Source organism: Scyliorhinus canicula, chromosome 8 (genome assembly GCF_902713615.1).
Source record: "Scyliorhinus canicula chromosome 8, sScyCan1.1, whole genome shotgun sequence".
NCBI lineage: Eukaryota > Metazoa > Chordata > Chondrichthyes > Carcharhiniformes > Scyliorhinidae > Scyliorhinus > Scyliorhinus canicula.
Window position 1 is genome coordinate 28,907,207 of NC_052153.1, and position 26,685 is coordinate 28,933,891.

Below are 26,685 nucleotides of genomic sequence, written 5' to 3' on the forward strand. Positions count from 1 at the left end.
CCGAGTGTCAGATTTAGGGTCTACTCTATCAACTGTGATACCCCAATCCCAACCCAATTGTGGAATTTGTTGGGATTCTTTGCTGCACACATTCTGATGAAGCAATATTTTTCAAGCGACCAATCCTGTCAATTTTTCACATTCGCCATTTTAGGTACAATATAAATGCAAGCCTGTTCCAGTTGTGGGTTTTCAATAAGTTTGAAATTTGTTGCAACTAAATGAAGGTTTTGAACATTCATGTTACATGCCAGGCACCTCACTGCAGATGACACCAACCCCAGCTGTAGGATGATAAAGTTCTAAGCTATTTCGAAACAATGTGTGACATCTATGATGTGAAACTGAAGTTAGTACGTGGAGGGGAATAAAACTGCCCTGATGTTACACTGCGAAAAATCATCGTGAGCTTGGAGAGACATCCCGTCCATCTAGAAGTTTCCATAAGCACAAATTCTGGTTGTGCGGTAGCCGCATAGTTAGAAAAACAGTTTCAAAACAATCTCAGAAACATCCAACCTTTTTTTTTGGCTTAAATCGGATTCGATCAACATGGCAACATCTACTGTTCCGAAAGGATTGATTGTGGCTTTTGTGTTGGCATTCTGTGAGTCTCAGGGTGAGTTTATTTTGAATAAGAAGTAACAAGTCACCATTCAGTATGGCAGGTAATGCATTGTGAATATTTTTGTATCAATTTGGTAAAGACATTATATAAAAGCAAAACAAAGTTGTATTATGAGAGTTAGTTTAAAAATCTGTACAGAGACCACAACATCCTTATTCAGTAAGTATCAATTAGAAATGTTAGTACTTATATCACTTCCTTTAAAGGTGTGTTATAAATATTGGTCTAATTTTAATGATTTGTTCTATTTCTGCTCAGAAGATATCGGTCACTGTGCAAAATTAGATTCTCCGATCAGGATTTTAACAATCTTACCAGTCTGAAATTGTTTTCGCAAAACATTGTGCCATGAAATTTCATGTTTCATGTGCTCAGCTATGTAATTCTGCAAAAAATGACCCTGAGTGGAACCCAGTGGATCGGAGTGTCAGCAAGACACATTCTTCTGTTATGGGTTTTGTTCTTATGTGGAAAACAGGTTACTTCATTGACGAATACTCGAAAGAACACTTTGTTTAGTCAGAGCAATTTGTCTTTTAAGCTTTCATGTTTTTCCAGTCAAGGTGAGCATTGAGTTTTATGTATTGCACTCAGACAAGGCAGAGCCAGTCTGCAGTGACATTCAGAAATAGCCTTTTTCTGATTTTATTCAAATAAAACGAGGTAAAGATCCCTGAACCAAATAAGAAGGAGAATGTGAAATAAGTAATACATGGCATTGTTTATTAAGTACTAAAATTTTAAAATGGTTATAAACATAACTTGGACATGATTATAGATGGCACGATGGCACATTGCTTCACAGTGCCAGGGGCCCAGGTTCAATTTTGACTTTGGGTGACTGTCTGTGTGGAGTTTGCACTTTCTCCCCGTGTCTTTGGGGGTTTCCTCCGGGTGCTCCAGTTTCCTCCCACAGTCCAAAGATGTGCAGGTTAGGTGGGGTTATGGGAATAGGACTATGGAGTAGGCTTAGGTAGGGTGCTCTTTCAGAGGTTCAATGTAGACTAGATGGACTAAATGCCCTGCACTGTGGAGATTCTATGATTATTCACTTATTGTTCATTTTAGTCGTTTTACTACAATCTAAAATGTCAGATGGACAGACAGAAAGTGGACTCAAATCTTAATTCTGCAAGAATACAATCAACTTATTTCTTCCAACCTCATGTAGAATTCTATTATTTCTTTCCTTGTCCAGTCTCTTCCCACCATTATCCGCAAATCTTTCCATCCTTGCCGCCACTTTAGTAATTTCCAGGTTTCCAGACCTAACCTTCTCTTTTTCTCTGTGGATGTCCCATTCTTGTACAGCTTCACTCCCATCAATTATAACCTCAGAACCTTCTGTTTTTCCCATGAATGAAGGCCCAATCAGATCACATCCATCGCCGTCTTCCTCAACTTTCAGAACTTGTTCAACCTCTCCTTTGATTTGCTCACTTCCTCCAAATAAAAGGTGTGGTTCTAGGGAGATGTATAGGCACTGATCATGCCTGTTTTTTTGTGTAGTATACATGGAATATTCTTTGTTCTGGTTCTACTGATACTCTCCCCTTCACCCCTCTCATTTGTACATTGATGACTATGCCAGAGCCACTTCCTGCTCTTCACCCAAGTTGAGAATGTAATCAATCAAGCTTCAAATGTCCACATCTCTCTCGGTTTCACATGGTCCATTTCCAGCTCCTTCCTTCCCTTGTCAACGTCTCTATCTCTATCTCTGGGGAAGGCTGTGAACAGCTATCTACCATAAACATACCGTTAGACTCCTAGAATTGCTATGATTAAACTTCTTCCTAACATGATTAATTTAAGGATTCTATTCTTTTTTCCAGTACTCTGACTCTGTTACACTTGTTCTGATGACACCATGTTCCAAAAAGGTGCATCCGATATAGCTTCCTTTTATCGTTAGATGAAGATTCCCCTTTCGGTGTTTGACAGGGCCCTTGAACGTGTCTGTCCATACCCTGCACTTCAGCCTTAACCCCTCCCTCTCTCGCCCAGAACCATGGTTGTGTTCTTCTTGTCTTCACTTTCAATCCTACCAATCTCCACATTCATCTCCATCGACATACACATGGAATTTACAGTGCAGAAGGAGGCCATTTGGCTCATCGAGTCCGCACCAGAATGACCAACCCTCCTAAGCCCATATCTCCACCCTATCCCACAACCCAGTAACAAGGGGTTGGGTTAGCACAGTGGGCTAACAGCTGGCTTGTAATGCAGAACAATGCCAGCAGCGCAGGTTCAATTCCCGTACCAGCCTCCCCGAATGGGCGCCGGAATGTGGCGACTGTGGGCTTTTCACAGTAACTTAATTGAAGCCTACTTGTGGCAATAAGCGACTACTATTATTATTCTAATCCCCACCAAACCTTTTAGAACACTGGGCAATTTAGTATGGCCAATTCACCTAGCCTGCACATCTTTGGACTGAGGGAGGAAACCAGAGCAGCCGGAGGAAACCCACACTGGCATGGGGAGAATATGCAGACTTTGCACAGACAGTGACCCAAGCCAGGAATCGAACCTGGGACCCTGGAGCTGTGAAGCAACTGTGCTAACTACTGTGCTACCATGCTGCCCTGTGGTACCATTCCTGCGACCTGCAACATGACGCTACAGCTGGATGCACTTTTCCACTTGTCTCCTTTCTGAGTTATGAATGGACAATCAACTCTGTGACTCCCCAACCACTCCTCAATCACTGCAACACCCCTCTCCTTCCCATAGCACCTTGCCATGCAAATGCAGGAGCTGCAATACCTGTCCTTTTACCTCCTCCCCTTTTGTTACCCATAGCCTCAGACACTCCTTCCTGATGAAACAGTGATTTACTTCTTTTAATTTGATATATTTCAAACATTGTTTCACAATCATGAAAACTAATTGCAGATTAAGTGATATTCCAAAAATGTGCAGGTTAAGTTGATAAATTGCCGCTTAGTGTCCAAAAGATTAGGTGGGGTTACTGGGTTACGGGGCTAGCGAGAAGGCATGGGCCTAGGTAGGGTGCTCTTTCAGAGAGTTGATGCAGAACTAATGGACCAAATGGCCTCCTTCTCCTTTGGGGGCAGCACGGTAGCACAGGTGGATAGCACTATAGCTGCACAGCGCCAGGGTCCAGGTTTGATTCTTTGCTGGGTCACTGTCTGTGCGGAGTTTGCATGTTTTCCCCATGTCTGCACGGGTTTCCTCCGGGTCTTCCGGTTTCCTCCCACAGTCCAAAGACGTGCAGGTTAGGTGGATTGGCCATGATAAATTGCCCTTAGTGACCAAAAAGGTTGGGAGGGGTTTTTGGGTTACGGGGATGTAGTGGAAGTGAGGGCTTGGGTGGGTCGGTGCAGACTCGATGGGCCGAATGGCCTCCTGCACTGTATGTTCTATGTTCTGCACTGTAGTGATTCTATGATTGCTTTACTGAACGTATGTCCAGTCCATAAGTGTAACCCTGAGCTTACTTGCCATTTTAATTTCTCATTCCATTCCCACTCTGTCCTCGGCCTTCATTATTATTATTATTATGTTCCAATAAAGCTCAGTCGAAGCTCGAAGAACAGCACTTCAGCCTTCAATTAAGTACTTTGCAGCCTTTTGGGTTCAGTCTTCAGTTCAACAATTTCAGATTATAACAACAGTTCCCGTTTCCAGACAATAGCTGTTCATGTGATTTTCCCATTTGCAGCTCCTCCAAACTCAGCTTTTGTTTCTCTACGTTGGCCTCGCACACTTGTGCACTTTGAGATGCTTCTGATAAATGCACAAAAGTGCATAAATACAAGCTTGTACTTTCTTTCCCCTGTATCACCACATTGCTGTCCTCTGGTAGTTATTTAAAAGATAAAGAAGTAATGTTAAAAAAAATACTGAAGTGGTCTAATCCCATTGGATAATCCATTTTCAATGAATATGCAGATTGGAGACAGTACTACAACATTTGAGCCCCAATTATCCAACCAGCTGAACGTATAAGCACAGCCCATGGTTGAAAGGGCATGATCGTGGGATCACAACCTGCTGTGTGAGTGTATTCTAATGTATTTTTATTAAACTGAGACTCCTGCTGAGTTTACCTTTTTTTGTTCAGTTTCTACTTATACTGAGTTGCCAGTAAACGTTTTTTTATCGTTTGAAGCTTAATGAGATTTAGTACATTCCTGATCAGTAAATTCCTTTCTTTGCAGACAACACTTCATCTCAATTGGCCATATTTGGAGAAACAAGTACTCTTTCAACAGTGCAGACTTTATTCACAAAAAACATATCTGAATCTTCTCATGTGAATGTGCGTAATGCCAGTTTCGGCCTTCAGGAGAAGACAACATTTGCCAATAAAACTAAGAAAGGTATGTACTTATGTGAAATTTAAAAATAATATCTATTTTGCCTGACACCTTCTCAAGCTCATATTGTTCTTGATTCTGGTCATTGCATCGTAATTGGGTATTTCATTGTGTTCAGATAGTGGGCAGTAAGTGGTATTCTTTTGTGCTTTTAGAGGTACATTTTAAGGATCTTAGGTCATAGGAACCAAGCGATTAGGAGCAGAAGTAGACAATTCAGCCCTTTGAGCCTGCTACGTCATTCAATCAGATCATGGCTGATCTCTTCCTGGTCTCAAATCCACCTTTGTACCTTTTACCTATATCCCTTTAATCCGTTTTTTAAGTTAGAAATATATCTATCTCCTTCTTGAAACTATTCAATGACTCAGATTCCACTGCACTATGGGGCAACGAGCTCACTACCCTCCGAGGAGGAGTTCCTCCTTATCTCAGTTCTAAATCTACTGCCTCTCAACCTATATCTGCGCCTAAGCTGTCTAATTTGTCCCTGGGACTTGAAGTCTATAAATCACAAAGATTTGTTTTCAGTTCTATCATTCACTGCCATCCATCTTAAAATAACACCGCCAACTCTCTCACTCACAGAAAACAGCTGAAAACATTTTTAAAATTATAATAATTTGATGGAGATAAAAGAATATGGAGCTGAAATTGGGTGTGGGTAGAGTTTGGTGCATGAAATGGCTGTCACAGAACATGGCCAAAAGTCAGTTCTGTGGGAGTCAATGAAAGTGAATATCGAGTGGGAATATAACATAATTTTTCTGTCTGCATCGCTGCCCATACCACCATCTCTCCATATCGATAACATGATAAAAAAAATTACTTCTGGGGAGATGGTGGCACAATGATAATCTCGCTGGACTAGTAATCCAGAGACCCATGGTGATGCTCAAGGAACCGAGGTTCGAATTCAACGGGGCAGATGGTGAAATTTGAGTTCAATAAAAATCTGGCATTAAAAATGAAGCTATGAAACTTTTGTCAATTGTTGTAAAAACCCACCTGGTTCATTAATGTCCTTTTGGGAAGGAAATCTGCCGTCCTTACCTGGTCTAGCCATCATGTGACTCCAGACCCACAGCAATATGATGGACTCTGAAATACAAGCACAATTAGGGATGGGCAATAAATGCAGGCCTAGCCAGCGATGCCCACATCCCATAAATGAATAAAAAGAAATGTCACACTTAGCTCCTGTAGTATTTCAGACAAAACGCATCAAAGAGTCATGGGGCAGCATTTTCTGGTATTGCCGACATTCCTGACAATGGACTTTTGGTTGCCCTTCACATTTTCCAGTCCCTCCTACACCAATACTTGGTGGGGGCGAGACTTGAAAATACTAACCATTGAATCACTCAGCAATAGAAGGAGGCCTCTCAGCCCATCAGGTCTATGCAAGCTCTCTGTAGAGTAATGCAGTCAGTTTCATTCCTTTCTTCTATCGTCCCAGCCTTGAAAATGTATATTCCTAAAGTTTATGCCCAGTTTCCCTTTGAAATCATTGATCAACACATCTCTGTATTAAATTTTATCTGGTGACATTAAGTCCCGACACTTTTAAAATGGGGTGTGATTGAACCAAAACATTTTGAAGTGTCATTTTGAGCCTGTTTGGCACGGTGTTTTGGATTGGCTGTAATGGCGAGACCTCAGCCTGTATTCACCCGCACAAAGTCCCAAAAATCTCCCACGTGTCCGCCAGCTCTTGGAAGGACCAACAACCTGTGTACACCTTGGTACATCGCCGGCCTCCCCTTCTGGCTCCCTCATCAGCCTGATTGGAGGCTGGGTCTTCAGGGTGCGTAATGGCCCCCTGTACATGTGGTACTTCCTCCAGCCTGCGGTGGCCTTGTTGCCGTGTTCAGTGTCTGTCCGCCTTAGCTGCAAAAAGCACATTGAGGGCAGCCTCCACACAATCTACACCAGCAAACATTTTTGAAAAGGAGTACTGAATGACACCCGTGTGACGTCTCACTGGGGAGTCGGGTGACTCCAGAGGCTGCTTCCCTTGACTTCAATCTCCCTAATGAGATTGAAATGAAGGCAAATTAGGCTTAATGACCTTCTTGCCATTTTTGGGCGCGATCTGGAACTTGCCATCAGGAGCGGGCCGAATGAATTTAAAAATGGTTCATGAATGAAATGAAAATCGCTTATTGTCACGAGTAGGCTTCAATGAAGTTACTGTGAAAAGCCCCTAGTCGCCATATTCCGGCGCCTGTCTGTGGAGGCTGGTACGGGAATCGTACCGTGCTGCTGGCCTGCTTGGTCTGCTTTAAAAGCCAGTGATTTAGCCCAGTGAGCTAAACCAGCCCCTCATGTCCAGTGGGAATCTCAATTTTGGCCTCTCCAGTGATTCACCGGCATGCCTGAATCAGCACCAGGCCCAAACACCATGGTTGAATTGCACATAATATGAGCATGCCATGGGAGACCGGGTAATATTGCGCATTACTAAACATTAGTTTAGTAACATTACTAAACATTACTAAAATCGCTTATTGTCACAAGAAGACTTCAAATGAAGTTACTGTGAAAAGCCCCTAGTCACCACATTCCGGCACCTGTACGGGGAGGCTGGTACGGGACCGTGAGATCCCACCAGTGTAAGTGGTCAGAAAATCCCACCCACAGTATGATATGTGTTGCAGGGCTTAAAGATTTAAGGTACATTTTCAATTAAAATGAAATAAAATTTTGAAGAACATCAGCCTAAACCACAATCAGAAAATGACAAAAACCCTGTTTTAAAATAGGCCATCTACCGACCCTGCAAAGCTCCAAGCTTTCTGATGAAATGCCAACATAAACTGAATACATTGCTGTGACTTTATTGGCAATATCATGTAGAATTCCTATTTGCATTCTGAAAGAAAATCTTTTCATGGTACTTATTTTCAGTTGATTATACTTAAGCAAAAGTTCCCTGCACTTCCTGTACAATACATGTGAATGTTGTTAGAACGGTGTTAAAATCTTCAGGTGCTCTTGAGAAGGTAGCTTTAATTTTCATCCAGTTGCTAAGTTTCTCTCTGTTTTCTCAGCTATCACCCAGACTCCACTTCATACCTACTTGTTATCACAGTCACAAGTTCCGAAGACTCTGAGGTTACCTGAAGAGGCCAACACCGTACTTGGTGACGTCAACAAGGAACCTAGCAATCCAAGTGAAATCTTTGTATCAGAAGATGAACTTTTGGCCTCCCAACGAGTGACTACTGGTCCAACACTTAGCAATGTTTTGGAAGATACAAATGGAACAACACCAGCACTGACGTCTGCTATTTATGGGACCAGTCAGGGTAATACATGTACGTAGTTGTCACTTACGAATGACGGATATAAGTTATTCTGAGAATATGACAACACAAATAAAAGGAAAGCTACCAAACAAATCATTCTAGAGTTTGCTGAGATTGATACTGTTGCTTTCTGGGTGGCATGGTTGCACAGTGGTTAGCACTGCTGCCTCACAGCACCAGGGATCCGGGTTGAGTTCCAGCCTTGGTTAACTGTGTTATTTGTACATTCCCCCCCATCTCTCAGTGGGTTTCCTCTGATTTCCAGTGATTTTAAAAGACAATGCCACCATCATTCTTTGGTTTTCAAGAGCACTTTAATAGAGAAGGGAAAAGATTTTGTGATTCATAAAAATAATCATAGAATCCCCACAGTGCAGAAAGAGGCCATTCAGACCATTGAGTCTGCATCGGCTCTCCGAAAGAGCTCTCTACCTAGGCCTACAGCCCCGCCCCATTCCCGTAAGCTAACCAAACACGTATTTGGACGCTAAGGGGCAATTTAACATGTCCAATCCACCTAACCTCACATCTTTGGACTGTGGGAGGAAATCGGAGCACCCGATGGAAATCCCCCCACCCCCCCAACTAGGAGTGTGACAAACTCCATGCAGGCAAGCAAGGCAGAAATTGAACCTGTCCCTGGTGCTGTGAGGTAGCAGTGTTAACCACAGCGCCGCCATGTCGTCATCAAGCAATTTGGACATGTGGCTCACTATTCTTTCATCCCAAGTCATTTATCAATGGGAAACGTGTCCCCCATGCAAGCCTCCTTCCTGAAATGTTATCTGAGTGATCGGGATCATTTCTGCGGTCCTGAGTAGAGGCTTCCTGCCCGACAACTTCCTCCCGCCAACTGGCCAGTTGTTGCTTCCAGCAGGTTTCAGTGGGAAACTGACCAGAAGCATTCAACTAACCAGGGATGTGAAGGTGCAGTGATAGAGTTGAGGATGCATGATACCGAGGTTAAGGTGATTTGCTAAAGCCCCCACCCACAAACTTCTCACACTGCATTTGAATGGAGTTGGAGGAAAGGGCGCAATTTAAAAATCTGCAGCAACTTCATTTGGCAGAAATTTTTCCAGCTTTTGATTTCAACAGCAATGCCGTGCAAAGAAGGAATCAGTCAAACGGATAATGGGCTTAGACAAATGGAAATAATTTATTTTATCAGGATATTTTCATGGAATTTTAATGCATTTGTTCGTGAGATGAGGGTGTCTCTGGATAGACCAGTCTTTATTGCCCATCCCTAACTGCACTGGACAAGGCGGTGAGCTGTAGTCCATGAAGGGTTGGACTTTCGTCCTCCTCCGAGGGGTGTTCTGCAGTGACGGAGGCTGACTTGCCAGTAGCCGGTGGCAGGATCTTCTGGTCCCGCTGTTGTCAACAGGGTTTTGTGTTGAATGCATCTCTAGCCACCGTGAAATCCGTGGTGTTGCTGCGCCTTCGACGGGACAGTGAGATCCCACCAGTGTGAGTGGTCAGAAAATCCCACCCACAGTAAGATATGTGCTGCAAGGCTTAAAGATTTAAGGTACATTTTCAATTAAAATGAAATAAAATTTTGAAGAACAGCAGCCTAAACCACAATCAGAAAATGCCAAAAACTCTATTTTAAAGTAGCCCATCTACCGACCCTACAAAGCTCCAAGCTTTCTGATGAAAGAGTGTTAAACGAGAAAGAATCTTGCCATAAAAGTGCAGGATTCTGACTAACTGAGCTTCTGGAATGCCAAACCTGACATCTCACAAAGACTGCTGCATAATCAAGTCAGATGTCTAAATGATTCCATAACCCGGGCAGGGAACACATTCACTTAGACTTGGCTTGACCTGAATAACAGTGAAATTCTGGCATTTACACTGACTGAGAGCTTTTGTTTCATTAGTGGCCCTGTGATTTAACATGCAGCCATATGATTATCTTTTCCACGAGAGGACATTTTCTTTCGAGCATAAAAAAAACAGAAATACTTTGACTTTCAACATTTATACAACCAATTTTATGAAAAAATCCTGCTTCTCAGCCTGGCTCAACTCTGATGCAAATAGAGTAAATATTCACTCCTTCCCTTTTATTTTGATTCTATTTATTTTGCTGCTATAAATTTCCTCATAATTTTTGGCACCACAGGAGCCAAATTGTGCACACTTTAAAAAAAAAATTTGCTTTGTAAGTTCCTGCACTCGACTTCACCAAGATCTCCTTGTACCCAAAGTGCTTCAGATTCCCGCCTCTCTCCCACATTTTCAGAAGAACCAAGTTATCGCAATACATTTCCAACAGGCACATCCCTGATCTACAAAATAATGGAAGCGGAATAAGAGGGTTTTTGACAGTGAGGTGTGCGGCGGAAGACAGCACATTTCTGTACACTAGTGCTCTTACTACCAATCGGCAGCATTGCATTTGAGCTTGTTTTACATCGGTTTTAGTGTTCTCGGAAAGGAAAATTGTCCATCCACACTTGCAGTCTAATTTGCTCAATAATGATCAGGCAAACATACCCCGCTTTTTTTTTTTTTTGCTTAGTTACCTGAGGTTCACCGTTGGAACAACCACCCATCCGGAGATAGACTACCAAAACACAGGCCAAGAAATTAGTAATGCTCTGCACTGGAAAATCTTCCCCTTTGAGGAAACTCATTTCCCTAATTTTAACATATCCGTTAGAACTTTGCTAGCTTGGAAAGAGACAATCAACGTTTATAACCTTGGTTGGAGTGATAAACCATTTTAAATTGTAGAGAAAATTCTGCTTCTAAATATTTCACATTCTAAACGTTAGCTGTGAATTATAGATGCTGACCTTTAAAACAGTTTATCCTTCTAAAATCACAATGTTTCACTTTTCACCCTTTTCCTGCTCCAATCCTGTATCCATCATTTCACCATGTCACTATTTCACACTATAGTACCTGTTAGGATACCGCACTGTAGCTTCAAGTAGTCACTTTTATGTTCTAGTATATAAACAATAATTGAGTCGGTGTACCAAAGAATATTTAGTTCTAGACTAGTCAAATTTATTATTGCATAACAAACTGTGAGTTGGAAACTAATACTAACAAACTGGAACAATCACAAACCCAATTAACCACAACAAATTCTCCCACAGAATCCCCTTAAGTAATAGTGCAACATGGTAGTACTTGCCTGCCACCTAGTGGCTGGAAGTCAAACATATTTACAGGTACAATTGCTTATGCATATCACTACATCTCCTGTCCTTGAGATTTTGAACAAAACATATATACATCATTTCAATAAATATCATATATGATATGCATAGCACAATAATTTATATCATGTATGATTAATTACAGATTAAATCTTTCAGGTTTCTTTCTATGCCTCGTTGATCTTCTTAGCTTCGGTAGATCTGATTAATCTGATTGACAGTCTTGCATTTCTGTACGTGCAATTGGTATGGCTACGTCACTGTTCGGAACTTCAGACTGTACAATGATATTTAATTCATCCTCTGGTTGTGTTGGTTTTGAAGAATATAAGTTGTGCAACATGTTATTTACCTGTTGCCCGTCTGTTTCTGCTTAGTACCTGTCCTTGCTTCATGATTACAATTTAAGTATTTGGCCCTATTTTCTGTAATACTGTTGCACTTTTTGACCAGCCATCAAGATCCTCCACCCTCACTACATCATTCTGATTGAAAGGCTTCAGAGCCCTGGTTGACTTGTCATAGTAACTCTTCAGTTTCTTCATTTGAGATCGCAACTGATTCCTCATCTTGTCATTTACTTGCTGTTTGGTATGACATGGCAGAGCTGTTCATAGCTTTTGACAGTTCTGATGGTGACAACCACAGTTTAAAGGAGATGTTCGATTGCTGAGCAATGCTAGATACGGATCGTCTTGGCTGTCCATAGATTTTTTTCAGTACTTGTTTGACTATCTGCGCAACTTTTCCGGCTTTGCCATTAGACTGAGGATACAATGGGCTTGATGTTATTTGTCTGTTCTAACGTTCAAACTATATTGTTTTCTTGTCCGTGCAGGTATTAGTCCATCAGAAGTATCCATTTTTGGTATTAAGGCGTGGAAATTAGGTTTGATTTCCGCTGTTGTCCCGGTATTTTTGGCTGTCGAAGCTCTCGCCCTGGCCATTTACTGCATCAAATGCAAAAAGAGAGGCAGGTAAGGCCTTTAGTTCTTTCACAGATACCCTTTTGTTATCTAATGAATTCAAAAGGTTGTTTGAAACCCCAAATGTTCAGCTGCGATGCCTATAAATTAGAAATAATCACAGTATTTTACAAAGATGTAGGAGCTGACATTGAGATCACATTATCTGTTGCAAAATGCTGTAACATCTGAGCTCCCCAGCTTTTGATTGGAGTGGGGGGTTAGGTACCCCAGAGATTCACTGTGCAACCTCCTTTGGACGTTCACAGGTAAGGTATGCACAGAAATTGCTCAGAAGCACAAACTTCCAATGGGAACTTGCCTTGCACTGGGAACCATCCAAAAATAGGATTTAAATCACAAACTTTGGATGCTTCCGATTAGGTTACCCCAATAGATACCCAGAAAATGCAGGACTACCCCTATCCATGAGGGATTACAAATCCCAGCAGGAATTAGGGCAGCACGGTAGCATTGTGATTAGCACAATTGATTCACAGCTCCAGGGTCCCAGGTTCGATTCCCGGCTTGGGTCACTGTCTGTGCGGAGTCTGCACATTCTCCCAATGTGCGCGTGGGTTTCCTCCGGGTGCTCCGGTTTCCTCCCACAGTCGAAAGATGTGCAGGTTAGGTGGATTGGCCATGATAAATTGCCCTTAGTGTTGGGTGGGGTTACTGAGTTATGGGGATAGGGTGGAGGTGTGGGCTTGGGTAGGGTGCTCTTTCCAAGAGCCGGTGCAGACTTGATGGGCCAAATGGCCTCCTTCTACACTGTAAATTCTATGAAATTCTATGAATTCCCCAACCCAAGGGATTCCCCCAACACCATGGAGGTGTTTCCAAACCTCCCGCCAGGTCCAACTCCCACCCACACCTGATTGAGGCCCAGTCCGACCTCTAACCCCTCACAACTGCCCGCTGTGGCCACTCCTGATCTCCGACCGCCACAAGGCCTATCATAACCCATGCCCAAAACCCACCTCCAACTCCCCCCGACCTCGACCCCTTCACCTCCAACCACCCCAAGCTTTAATCTCCTGACCTCTGGCCCTCCAGATCTCTGACCTCCAACCACACCTCTATGGCCTCACCCCATGACTCCAAACCACCACCGCACCTCAGACACTCTGAACTTTGATCTCCGACATCTAACCTCCCTGACCACCCATTCCACTCCTCCCCAACTTCTAACTACTCCCCCCCACCAATTTCTAATCCTCCCAGATCTCCAACACCCCGCGACCACTGACCACACAGACCCCCTGACCTCTAACCACCCGACCTTTCAACTGTAATATACCTTTAACTTACCTGCTTTATGGTGACTCATATCTTAAAAAGGTGACTTGGCCTACTTTTCTTCAGCTGAGTTGCAATTTGGCACTAGGCCTCAGGATCACGTTGCACAGCCCGAATCTTGCCTGACTTGAGTTGGAGGGTTGGGCAAGATAGGATTGAAAGTAAATCGAGGTCGGAAATTGGGCATGGGAGTGACAATCTGACACTTAATGCCTCTCTGAGGAAGTTCAGGCGCAATTGTTGCCTTTCAGTACACCGACGGGTCGCAGCATAGCGATGTAGCATTCTGGTAATGCAGACATATTCACACTCTTTCAGAACAATGTAACATTGTCATATTCAAATGCAATGAGAGTGATGACCAATTTACTGGGATGTACCATGCAAGAGGGATGCAGTGGTGTAGTGGTATTGTTGTTGAAGTAGAAATCCAGACACCCAGGATAATGCTCTGGAAACCTGGGTTCGATTCCCACCAGGGCAGAGGGTGAAATTTGAACTGAATTTTTAAAAAAACCTGGAAATAAAAGTCTAATGATGACCATGAAATGATTGTTGTGAAAACCTATCAAGTGCACTAATGTCCTTTAGGGAAGGAAATCTGTTGTCCTTACCTGGTGGGTGTTATTCCTGATCTACAACAATGTGGTTGACTTGTAGGGCAATAAATACAGTTCCTACGACACCCCTATCTCATGAATAAATGAAGATGAAGTCTTCCATTGAAAAAGCAAATGTGCACATCGCCCATCTAATCGTTCAATTAACTTCCTGGGGGGTGGGATCTGGTCAGTCAAGGTCATCCCTGTGTTGATTATCAATAATAATGTAAAATACAGGTAGGTACATCCAAGAAATTATACATTTTGAAGGAATAGGTTCTTGATGACTGTAGTCAGTTGAAAAGAATGCTAGACTTTCAGAATATGCTCTTCCATAGAATCATAGAATTTACAGTGCAGAGGGAGGTCATTCGGCCAATGGAGTCTGCACCGGCCCTTGGAAAGAGTACCTCCACCCTATCCCCGTAACCCAACCTAACCTTTTTGGACACTAAGGGCAATTTATCATGGCCAATTCACCTAACCTGCACATCTTTGGACTGTGGGAGGAAACTGGAGCATCCAGAGGAAACCCACGCAGATATGGGGAGAACATGCAGACTCCGCACAGATAGTGACCCAAGCTGGGAATCGATCCTGGGACCCTGGAGCTGTGAAGCAACAGTGCTAACCACTGAGCTACCATGTCGCCCACTTTTCCAGCACTATTTTTTCATGCAAACAGTAAGACAGGAGATACTGATTTGATACCCTGCTCTTTCATTTTTTTCCACCCGCAAGTTCGCCCAGAATTTACAATTTTTCTGCTATATTTCCAATCAGATGACAAATATCAATTGCGAGACTCACAGGAGGACAAAATGATCTTCAGCAAATGTGCATAACAGAAGTAGAAAATCAGCAGGCAAAGTCAGTGCTGTGTATCATGGGATTCTGCTAAAGACAGATTTCACCACAGCAGAATGAAGGCTCAAACTATTAAGTTTCCATAGAATTACATGATTCAAAAAGCCAAGGCTATATTGTACAGCAGAAGTAGCTGTTTAACATAAATATACTTGGAATTACTTTAAAACAACTTCCAGCTCCTTTGGTCAAACTCCTGACATGATACAGTCCATTATTGTATATAAGCAGCTGTTCACAAGAGTTAAATGCAGGCACTTTTGTACTGACCTTGAAACATAGCTAAGAGTCAGCCACCAGGCCTAAAATTTATACAATGGAGGGCTTTGAATCAAATGCTATTCATGTGAAATAAAGCAAGAAGCTTTGTAGCAAACACAACATGCCAAAATATAATTGAATTGAAGCTTGTGATAGTTATATTTGTCAGCACATAATAATGGTGCAGGCAGGCCTCAAAGTTTTCTTGGGATAAAGATGCAACATCACAAGAACTAAGCTGAAAACAAATGGAAATGCTTTTGCATTGCGCCAATGCAGCTTGCAACCAAGCTGTTAATGGTTCTATGAAGTGCAAAGGCATTAAATATGTTCAGTGGAATTTTGAACACACTGTTCTAGACTGGGAGAGTTTTTTTTGTCTAGACTGATCTTTGACCTTTCCGTTTTAACACAGCAAATGGAATCAATCTTATAACAGGGTTACGGCATTTCATTAGAAGATTTGATACATGCACCTTTCCGTTTTTGCTACAATATTATTGTACAGATACCAGAGGGAATCTTGACATTAGACTATCGCGTCAAGTGCGCTAAGGTGAAACATCTTCTCCATTTTTAGGCAAAACTTGTTAATAGAACGTTTTTGACTTTTTGTGGGACCATGTTATTTGGAAAGACAAGGAGATGGATTCTCCGTTTGAGAGCATAAGTGTTGACGACGGGAGTGAATCCGTGATGTTCTACGACAGGAAAATTGCCACAAGCATTAATGGGCGAGCACCAGCGCGCGATGGACACAACCGATTCCAATGAAAAACGGTGCCTGATTTGCCAGAGTCGGGATTGACACTCGGGAGGCTGACAAGCTGCCGCCGCATACAAGCATTCCACTCTCCACACATACTCATTTCAGCCGACAAGGTGGCAGCATAGGGAACGGCTCTGTGGTTCATCGATGCGGAACTGGAGACACTGCTGGATGCAGTGGAGGAGAGGTGGGCTACCCTATACCCCGGGGTGGGGAGCAGGCTCCTGGGGAACTATCTAGTGCACACAACACATGTGCTGCAGGACAGCAGGTGAAGGTAGGAACGCCCGAGGGACAGATGGTTGTAGGGCGGCCCGACTCCATGGGCTAACTGTCGTCCAGGTGGGTTTCAGGCTTCTGGAAAGGGCGGTCCCATCTATAGTGGAGATGTAGTTGCAGTGCGAGGAACTACATGAGGGGGTGTCAGCAAACATCCAGCGTCTGCAGGCGCAGTTGGATCCAGCCACCTGAATGAGCAGAAGGTTGTTTCAACCATGCCAACACCGCACGCTGGCATCGGCAGTGGAGGCCTTGGGGCCAAAGGATGCGACCAAGGGTCAGGATTTCCAAGACCTGGGGCACTCTGTGTGAGCAGTGGCACAGACCCAGAAGGTTGTAGCAAAGTTGCAGCTTGTTGTGGCGCTGTCCCAGAGGGAGGTGGACCACTCCCTGTGCTCCATGGCATTGAGACCCTGGTCCAGAAGGATCAGAATTTCCAGGTCTGGCAGCGGCAGGTGCCGGGGGAACCTTTGGGCTAGCTTCGCTCGCACCCCCATCCCATGGAGTAGCCCAGGGGCCATCGGGCACCCAGAGGGAGGAGGAGGTGATGGGGCCTGTGCCGATGACTCCCACAGGGGAGGTGCCGGAACACCACAGCGCCTCGGACTCATCCCCTTCTGTCCCTGGCACAGCCAATGGACAGTGGGCAGAACGGGTGGCACTACACCACCTGGGATACCCAAGCAGCAGCCAGGCCCATCCAGACCTAGTCGCCCCAGAAGAGACTGGTCTGGGCTGGCGCAGCGGGGTGCTGGGATGGGAGGGGTCAGGATGGTGGGATGCATTTCGTGGTCGGCTTGGCCTAGTTCAACTAGCACTCACTGCTCCAGTGTCCCACCCCATCCCTCTCTCCCCACTCCCCATCCCCATCTTCACCACCCAAAGAGTTCGATGGGACTTTGTGGTGGAATGGCCAGCTCGCATGCAGGGATCACCAAGGTGGATGATAGAGTGTGTTACGGTGGGCAGGGGTCAGACATTGTCGAATGTTGCAGAGCACCAGAGCTCATCAGAGAGCGGGTCGTCATCATCCTCCATCCCATGGACTAGACCCGCTGTTACTGCCAACCCAGTGCCTGAACCCCATAGCAAGGCAGGTTGGAGTTATGGAGAGGATTGCAAAGAAGGGGGGAGGGTTGCAAGGAGGATATTCATGGGAGGGGGTGGTTTGCTGGGAGGGAGGTGTGGGGGTGGGAGGGGATGACCGTGCCGCCGGCCAGGTCCATTAGTTGGTGAACCTGGTAACGATCAGAGCGTCTCATGCGCACAGGCCCAGGTGCACATATTGTATAGCCTCCCATGCCTGCCCAGGCCCCATGCCCTGCCCATCCTCCCCCCACATCCTCCTCATCGTACAAGGCCTGTCGTTCATTCTCTTCCTCCAGCATGTCACCCCACTGCTGCGCGAGGTTGTGGAGGACGCAGCAGGCCACCACAATGTGGGAAACCCTCCTGGCGCTATACTGAAGGACCCCTCTAGAGCCGTCCAGGCACCAGAACTGCATCGTCAAGATGCCGAAGCACTGCCCGATCATGCCCCCAGCGCGACATGGGCGTCATCGTAGTGGGTCTCGACATCGGTCTGTGGCCTTTGGATAGGCGTCGTCAGCCACGACCGCAGAGAATAACACCTGTCGCCCAGGGACCAACACTTCAGCAAGGTGTGTGCCTCGAAGATGTCAGGAACCGTTGGGTGTGCCAGGATGAATGCATCGTGCACACTGCTCAGGTTTCAAGCGCAGATGTGCATCAGATAGTCACATACCAGATGCACGTTCATCAAGTGACAAGTGACCTTTTCGCTGTGGAAAGCCCGGCCTGTCATCTGCAGGTGTTCCGAGGGTGACTTGCATCCATCGATCACCCCCTGGACCTGGGATATTGCGACGATGACAGCGAATCTTGCTGTCCGGCCATTCTGGTGGGCCCGGTCCATGTTAAATTTGTATTATTGTGCCAACTGGGCATATAGGGCCTCTGTGACGGCACAGATGCACCTGTGCACAGAGGCCTTTGAAATCCTGGACAGGTCCCCTGGAACAACCCCATTGCTGTGTTCTGTGACCTTGTGGTTGCAATGATGCACACAGAGCATCTGGTGACTTAACTAGAATGATGGTTTATTGATGAATACATGGAAAGATAACAAACAATGCTATACAGACTAGGTTACTATTTGAGTTCCGTGAACTCTCCTGGAATCACCCTATGTGTGACTGTCCTGCTGTACGCCTTACTACCAACTGGCGAGTGTCCCACCTTACATGACCGATGTCTGACGCCACCAGCTGGTTGGAGGTTGTATTACTAACTATGTACAATACTATTCACAGGCATATCACCACACCAATGACAGAAAAGTTCAGGTCGACTATCACTTTTATGGCCACCGGAAGAGGGGGGCCTCCTCCATACCCCCGCAATGCCAGTTGCACCATGATCCTGTAGATATGCTGTACAATCCCCCTACTCAGCCAGAGTCCTCGACACCATGCCCGGTCCGGCAGGTACTCAAATGACAGGCGCTGCCAGTGCACACACGGCCTCATGCAGTGCCTCCATCCCACCTCCTCCTCAGCCTGTTGGACGGTCAGTTTTCCATCCCCAGTCTGGTGTGCGCCCGCCGCCACGATTTTGACTTCACGGCCAATTTTCCGCCCAATCATTTCAGCGCACGCTATTTCTCTCTGTCAGACATGAGCAATCTCAGGGACCAGGGATTGAACTTGGGACCTTCTTAGATTGAACCACAATAGGTTTGTCTTTTCCTCAATCATTTCAACATTGGGGGAAATCTTTGAGTTGTTCACGCCGGCCGGATCTTCTGGTCCTACTGACAGCTCCGCAAATGGTTTCCCGGTGTGTGGGGTTGGTTCAATGGACAAGAAGATCCCGTCACTGGGACCATCTCCTACCACCAAGACACATGCTGCAGGGAGGCCAGAGAATCTCGCCCAATGTGTACAATACTAAATGAAATTAAATGAAAATCGCTTATTGTCACAAGTAAATATTTCAGAAAAAAATTACCATTGTATTTCCCTCTTTCTTTTCTCCAACAGAAAAGCAAGACCAACAAAAAGCTGCGAGGACAGTGAGGCGGCTGAAACAATTAATGCTGAATCCAATGAGAATACACTAACTGTTAACAACTCAACAGTCTCACAGTAAGTTCACCAGCAATACATTGTTGTACTTTGATCATGGAATGTTGAGCAAGTCGTGAACAAGAATAGCATGAATTATTTAATGTAATAAGAAATTATGCTTGTTTGATTGATTGTGTTGTTCAGGTCATCTTCATCTATTTTTTAGTCTTGTGTTTATTACTTGTGTGTTACAATCCCCATAGAAACCAATGACTTACAAAAAAAAAGAAATTCAAACTTGCAGTTACTCGCTGAAAGGTTAACACGACAAAATTTCATATTTTAAAATGTTTACTGAAAAACACCTTTGACTAAACACAGTTTTCTGAGGGAAATTATGCATCAAACTGCAGAATGGAACTTTGAACATAATCATAAAATTTACAGTGCAGAGGGAGGCCATTCGGCCCATCGGGTCTGCAACGACTCTTGGAAAGAGCACCCTACTTAAACCCATGCCTCCAACCTATTCTCTTAACCCAGTAACCCCACCTAACCTTTTTGAACACTAAGGGGCAATTTAGCATGGCCAATCCAACTAACCTGCATATTTTTGGACTGTGGGAGGAAACTGGAGCACTGGAGGAAACCCAGGCAGACACAGGGAGGAAGTGGCAACTCCTCGCAAAACAGTCACCTGAAGCTGGAATCGAATCTAGGTCCCTGGTGCTGTGAGACAGCAGTGCAAACCACTGTGCCACTATGCCACCCTAACCGATAAAGGCTACTATCAGATTTGCATCACATTTTCTTGACATTCCGTCCGGGATTCCCAATTGGCAGGATCCTCCACTTCGTCGACAGCACACCCATGCCTTCGGATTTCCCAATGGCGTGAGGGTGGCCACAATGGGAAACCCCATTGGCTAGCTGCTGGGATGGAGATTCCTTTGCCAGTGGGGCATGCCATGCCAGGAAACGGGTCTCTTGGGACAAAGAATCTGCCCACAATCGTCCCAAAATCTGTCTAAATTGATTCTTAGGTTCCAAGGGTTTACTTCTGATATTTTCCTTTCCGAGTCCAGAACCCTTTAACTCCAGAATTGTCTTCCACAGGATGAGCTTTCCTGGAAACCCCTCCCTCCAGATAAAGCCAGGCAAATCATCCAGCCCCATTTTTACCCTCTTGCACCTTCTACCCAGTAAAATAATCTGGGCCCCCTTTAATCTCTAACAATCAAACCACCCAGGCTTGCTGTCAGGCAAACTTCAGAATAGGTCACATGATCCCTTTCATTTTACTTTAAATTAAATACATATTTCCAAATCATAACAATCTTATAAACTCATGGAGTGAGAACGGATACAGTTGTACAGGTTGTAGAACGTGCATCTATTAACATTTTGCCATATGACCGGTGCACCGGTAGTGATAGGTGATGTTGGGGAGGGTGCCATAAGTTACTCCCACATGGCTACATGCGTAACATGTAAGAGCTGTCAAAGCTGGTAATAAGCTGCAAAAATTATCGGCAGTGTCATAATTCCTGCACAACCACACAGTCATACATGATGACAGAAACTGGCTAAGTTGGCACAAGGGCTCCATCTCATCAACCTGCCAACAATTGGAAAAAGTCGGAGAAGGAATAACGTGTATATTGCCATGCAGGTCTGTCTGGCAAGTTGAAATAAGTCCAAGCCTACATGTTGCTGAACCTGGTGGGCCCAGAGGCTGTGGAAAAATCTAAATCCTTTGTATTCCAGGAGGGAGAAGTCCAAGTGGACCCTAAGGTACCGCTAAAGAAATCTGAACAAATTTGGGGCCTCACGGTAGCATGGTGGTTAGCATCAATGCTTCACAGCTCCAGGGTCCCAGGTTCGATTCCCGGCTGGGTCACTGTCTGTGTGGAGTCTGCACGTCCTCCCCGTGTGTGCGTGGGTTTCCTCCGGGTGCTCCGGTTTCCTCCCACAGTCCAAAGATGTGCGGGTTAGGTGGATTGGCCATGCTAAATTGCCCGTAGTGTAAGGTTAATGGGGGGATTGTTGGGTTACGGGTATACGGGTTACGTGGGTTTAAGTGGGGTGATCATTGTTCGGCACAACATCGAGGGCCGAAGGGCCTGTACTGTTCTATGTTCTATGTTCTATGTTCTACATCTGCAGGCTTGTAAAAAAACGTAACCGTGGATAGATACACGTTCAACACTGCGAGTCACAAACCCAATAAATCGATACAGTAATCTGTATTGACATTGAACATTCTTGTAAAAAAGTGCAAATTTGGTACCTGTAAGACACAGTTTAGTGTGTGAATAATCAGCAACAGCAGCTACTCCACAAAATACACCTTAACGGTGGAATCCACCATTAATATTTGCACATTGAGAGAAGCACTAAAGAATGAAGAGAAGCTGAAGTGTTTTTAATACAAAATGCACCCTGCTCAAACTGCAATGGCCAACACCCACAAAAAAGAAGCACATGCTCAACATTGAACAAGCGCTGCAACAACTGTGGTAAATGGAATCACTTTGCCAAGTGTTGGGGATCTGCGACTACTAGAAAATATGTTGCAGGCAGTTACATATCAGCATATAAACAAAGTGAATGAGCTGCAGAAACATTAACAGTTTGAGCCCCTGGAAGCATTATATTGCAAAAGCGTTGACCTTATTACTGATAAGGGTGAAATATTCACAACGCCCAACATTGCTCACAACAATGCCAAACTGAAATTCAAAACTGATATCGGAACAAAATGCATTGTGTTGAAGCCACTTCGGAAGAAAATTGAACCCAGTCCTACGTGAGATTCCACCAACCAAATAAACTTTTTTGCTGATGGTGGACAGGTCATATGCACAGGAGGCGCAGCCACCTTGGACTGCGCGCAGGGCATGTTCCAATTCCACACAGTCGACAAACCACTGCCGGGTCTTCATGACAGCATTGTACTAGGACCAATCCACCTGGGACCGGATGTGGACACCTTATGACACCAAGCAGCAGAGATGCTGGAATAGAGATCTGTTTGACTGTGATGTTATTGGGAAGCTGTTATATATCAGGTTGGATGACTCTGTGCCAACCACTGTCTGTGCTCCAAGAGTAACCCTTGCCATGAAACAGAAGGTGGGTGGATCAAAGGTTGCTCCACGTGCGGATGGGTTAGAGACTAATATCCTCATTGGTGTACTTTGTGAGTTATTGCGGTTATTATGTCAGTTTCCATCAGCTTCCAAAATCAGTCTTACCATCTGATCAGAGAATCCCTGCAGTAGAGAAGGAGGCAATTTGGTCCACCGAGCCTGTAAAGACCCTCCGAAAGAGCACTCTACACAGGCCCACTCCCCCACCCACTCTACCCTATCCCCGTAACCTAACATACACATCTCTGAATTGTGGGAGGAAACCGGAGCACCCGGAGGAAACCCGCACAGACAGGGGGAGAACCTGCTAACTCCACACAGACAGTCACCCAAGGCTGGAATTGAACCCAGGTCCCTGGCACGGTGAGGCAGCAGTGCTAACTCCTGTGCCACCATGCTGTGCCCAAATTATGATGCAGAGCGAGTTCAAAAAAATTATATACTGGCTTATAAATCAATATTTCAACAATTTCCAGTAACATTTTTCATGTAAGACTACATTCAATTTACTTTAACTTAATAAAGACTTGATATATGCATGTCACAGTTCATGAACAAATAAATGGACCTCTTCTTTAAATTTTAGAGCAAAATTTCCTCTGGAGACTTCGGAGACTCAATGTTTTTCTGAAGTGGAAAAGGAAGCAATGGATCAGCAACCCCAAGATCCATCCAATCGGGACACAGACGATGAAGACAAAATGTTTACAGCCTGAACTCTGTCTTTACACAATGTCATCTTCCATTCTGAATTGTCTTATGCTCCATCACAAACGCGACTTTGTTTAAACTATAAATTTATGGATAGTTCACCCTCCTACATGTGTTTACTATGAAACACAAACGTTGATCCAATTAACAACTTTTTGGAACGTTAAATTTCGTCTATAATATAAATTGTGAAGAACAGAAACGGGCATTTAATGTCCATGGTGTCACTCAGTAGAAGTTTCACTTGTGCAGGCGTACTTTATTGTTTTTAACGAGAGGGGGTGATTTTAGACTGGAGGAGTGGATGAGTTTTGGTGCGGGTCAGGATGGTTAAATCCAGCAAAGATCTGAACATGTTGGCAAGTTGGCTCCAGCCCACTGTCTTCCACATTTAATTTGAGTGTATTTGGTTGACTTTGCGCAACCCCTCAGAAGGGATGGGCTGTCTATTAACATATGTTAATATGGAGCGATATTTCAACACAGTTTTAAATTTAACATTGCGTCCATGAGTTTCCCCTACTTCCTGAAACTTGCTGTAGGAAGCATGGTGCGAAAACCATGACAATTGAGTGGGCTAATCACAACTCATAGAAATACTGCAAGGGACACTCAGTACTACTTGCTTCTTTACCTATTATTGGGAGGGTATTTGTTCATTGTACTTTTGCTAAGAGCTTATTGTATACACTTTAAGGAGTTTCAGGTTGCCGGGTCACGTGGTAGCAAACAACTGCAGCTGGCTGGAAGTCTTGCTCCCTCATGGGTCTGGTGGTCACACATTACACAAATTAAGCCCCCCCCCCCCCTCCCCTCAATAATGTTTCCAACGGATCCTTCTGGGCCTCCATTAGGATCATATCTAGGACCATACAGTCAGCAACCCACAATTCTTTAAGACAGGTGACTGATGGCTTGATTTCCAGGTCTGGCAATTATTTAAACGTGATGATGCCAGTCAGAATAAGTTACCGTTCAAGGTCTGTGGCTCTGGCTGGTTTCCCAGTCACTGAATGTACATAAGTAACAGTCTGGGCACCCCCTGATCAGCCAATATTTTTCATGAACAGCAAAGGCTTCCGCTCCATCCATATGCAACTGGTGACAACACAAAAGAACTGTTCTGCAAAATTGTGCAAGATTTCCGAGAGGCCGATTTCATCCTGCAAAATTCCAAACCAATTAAAAGCCACTTAAGGGCCTTATCCCTTTGACACTGGTACCCTATCTGTGGTGGAAGAATGGGGAATGGAGTGGAGTGGAGAGGGGAGTAGAAGTCAGGGGCTCTGCACCACATGGGGACTGTGCCCAGTAAACGCTGGTGACCTCCTTGCGGACTTGGGGGAGGGCGCTCTTGATTAGACATCCTGTGCTCATCCTGGAAAGGGCCACCATTGCAGAAACACCCCACCTGCCTTAGCAATGCCTGCACCCGACCACCTGTGGGTCTGCTTGACAGTCCTTGGCGAACCTGACCACCTAACTAGATTCCAGGATCTGCTGCATGGTGACTGCTCCAGGGAAGCTGCAGTGCGGCCTTCACTGTTGGGACTGAAGAAATGCTGGCCCTCCAATTGGGCAGCAGTTCTTCAAGGAGAAATATTCATCCAACACCGTCGTTAAATTCAGCCAGATCTTCTTAAAGCCCTCCCTCCTACCTCCTGTACCCTCATTCCCAATAGAAAATGCAAGTAACTCATGGATTTCTTCGTCATGAAGGTTGAGACCAGCCACTTAGCTGAAACTGCCACATTTCTCCCAACTCCACAATAGCCCTCAATACCAAGGCCAGCAAGGCTGCATACACAGCCCCCTACTATACTCCCTATACACACGACTGTGTGGCAAAATTCAGCTCCAACTCCATCTATATGTTTGCTGATGACACGACTGTATTGGGTCAGATCTCCAACAACGATGAATCAGAGTACAGGAGGGAGATACAGAACCTAGTGGCATGGTGTAATAACAACAATCTCTCCATCAATGTCAGCAAAACTAAGGAGCTGGTCATTGACTTCCAGAAGAGAAGTATCATACACACCCATGTCTGCATCAATTGTGCTGAGGTGGAGATGGTTGACAGCTTCAAGTTCCTAGGTGTAAACATCACCAACAATCTGTCCTGGTCCACACGTCAATGCTACGACCATGAAAGCACTCTACTTCATCAAAATATTAAGGAAATTTGCATATCCACATTGACTGTTCACAATTTTTTTAGATGCACCATGGAAAGCATCCTATCTGGCTGCATCACAACCTGGTCTGGCAACTGCTTGGCCAAGACTTTAAGAAACTAAAGAGAGTCATAAAAACTGCCCAGTCCATCACACAAACCTGCCTCCCATCCATTGACTCTGTCTACACCTCCCGCTAACTTGGAAAAGCGGACAGCATAATCAAAGCTGGATCATTCTCTCTTCGAACATCTTCCATCGGGCTGAAGATACAAAAGTCTGAGAATACGCACCAACCGATTCAAAGACAGCTTTTCCCCTGCTGTTACCAGACTCCTGAAGGACCCTCTTGTCAACTGAACTGATCTCTGTACGTATCTTCTCTACAATTGTAGCACTGCACTCTGTATGCTTCACCCGATGCCTACGTCGATGTATTTACACTGTGTATCTATTGTATGACCTATGTTTCTGATGTATGGAGCGATCTGCCTGGACTGCATGCGGAACAATACATTTTACTGTACCTCGGTACACATGACAATAAATCTAAATCTAAACCCTGAGCCTACAGGCCAAACTTCCTTTAAGGCTTCTCCTTTCCCTAATGCCAAACTTGATCATTCTCTAGTTTCTCTCCTATCGTCATTCATGCCCTTTCTGAAATCATCTTGTCCATGAAACCGACCTCCAGTTCTTGCAATCCTATTTCTACCATCTGCACATGGATGGAGTGGAAGCCTTTGATTTCTGGTTGATCTGGGGGTGTCCCCATCCACTTGTGTATACTGGCATCCTTTCCTGGCCCCAATGTTCGCTGATATTGTTCATGGATCTCTCTTTTCAGGTACTGGTCCATTATCCTTCAAATCCACTGTCATCTTCCCTCCCTTCAAAAGCCAACCCATGTCCCCGTTAGGTACAAACTAACCCTCACCCCCATCTGCAACCTCTCTTTCTTCTCCAAAATATTTGAAAAGTTTGCTGCCTTCCAAATCCATTCCCACCTTTCCTCGAACTCTACGTTTGAATTTTTCCAAT

At 44.7% G+C, this 26,685-nt stretch overlaps 1 protein-coding gene across 1 annotated transcript; it reads left to right on the forward strand.

Annotated features, from left to right (window-relative positions):
* Window positions 1–412: 412 nt before the first annotated feature.
* LOC119970164 lies at window positions 413–23,563 on the forward strand. The gene is made up of 6 exons (XM_038804321.1): window positions 413–619; window positions 4,819–4,980; window positions 8,031–8,297; window positions 12,309–12,447; window positions 19,575–19,679; window positions 23,340–23,563. Exons 1-6 carry the CDS (start codon window positions 553–555, stop codon window positions 23,467–23,469), a joined length of 870 nt encoding a protein of 289 aa, XP_038660249.1. The 5' UTR covers window positions 413–552; the 3' UTR covers window positions 23,470–23,563.
* The last annotated feature ends 3,122 nt before the right edge of the window (window positions 23,564–26,685 follow it).

Coding starts and splice junctions, on each gene's coding strand:
- LOC119970164 (XM_038804321.1), top strand. CDS start 553: ATGGCAACATCTACTGTTCCGAAAGGATTGATTGTGGCTTTTGTGTTG. Junction 4,981..8,030: donor TGCCAATAAAACTAAGAAAG/GTATGTACTTAT, acceptor CTGTTTTCTCAG/CTATCACCCAGACTCCACTT. Junction 19,680..23,339: donor AACAACTCAACAGTCTCACA/GTAAGTTCACCA, acceptor TTTAAATTTTAG/AGCAAAATTTCCTCTGGAGA.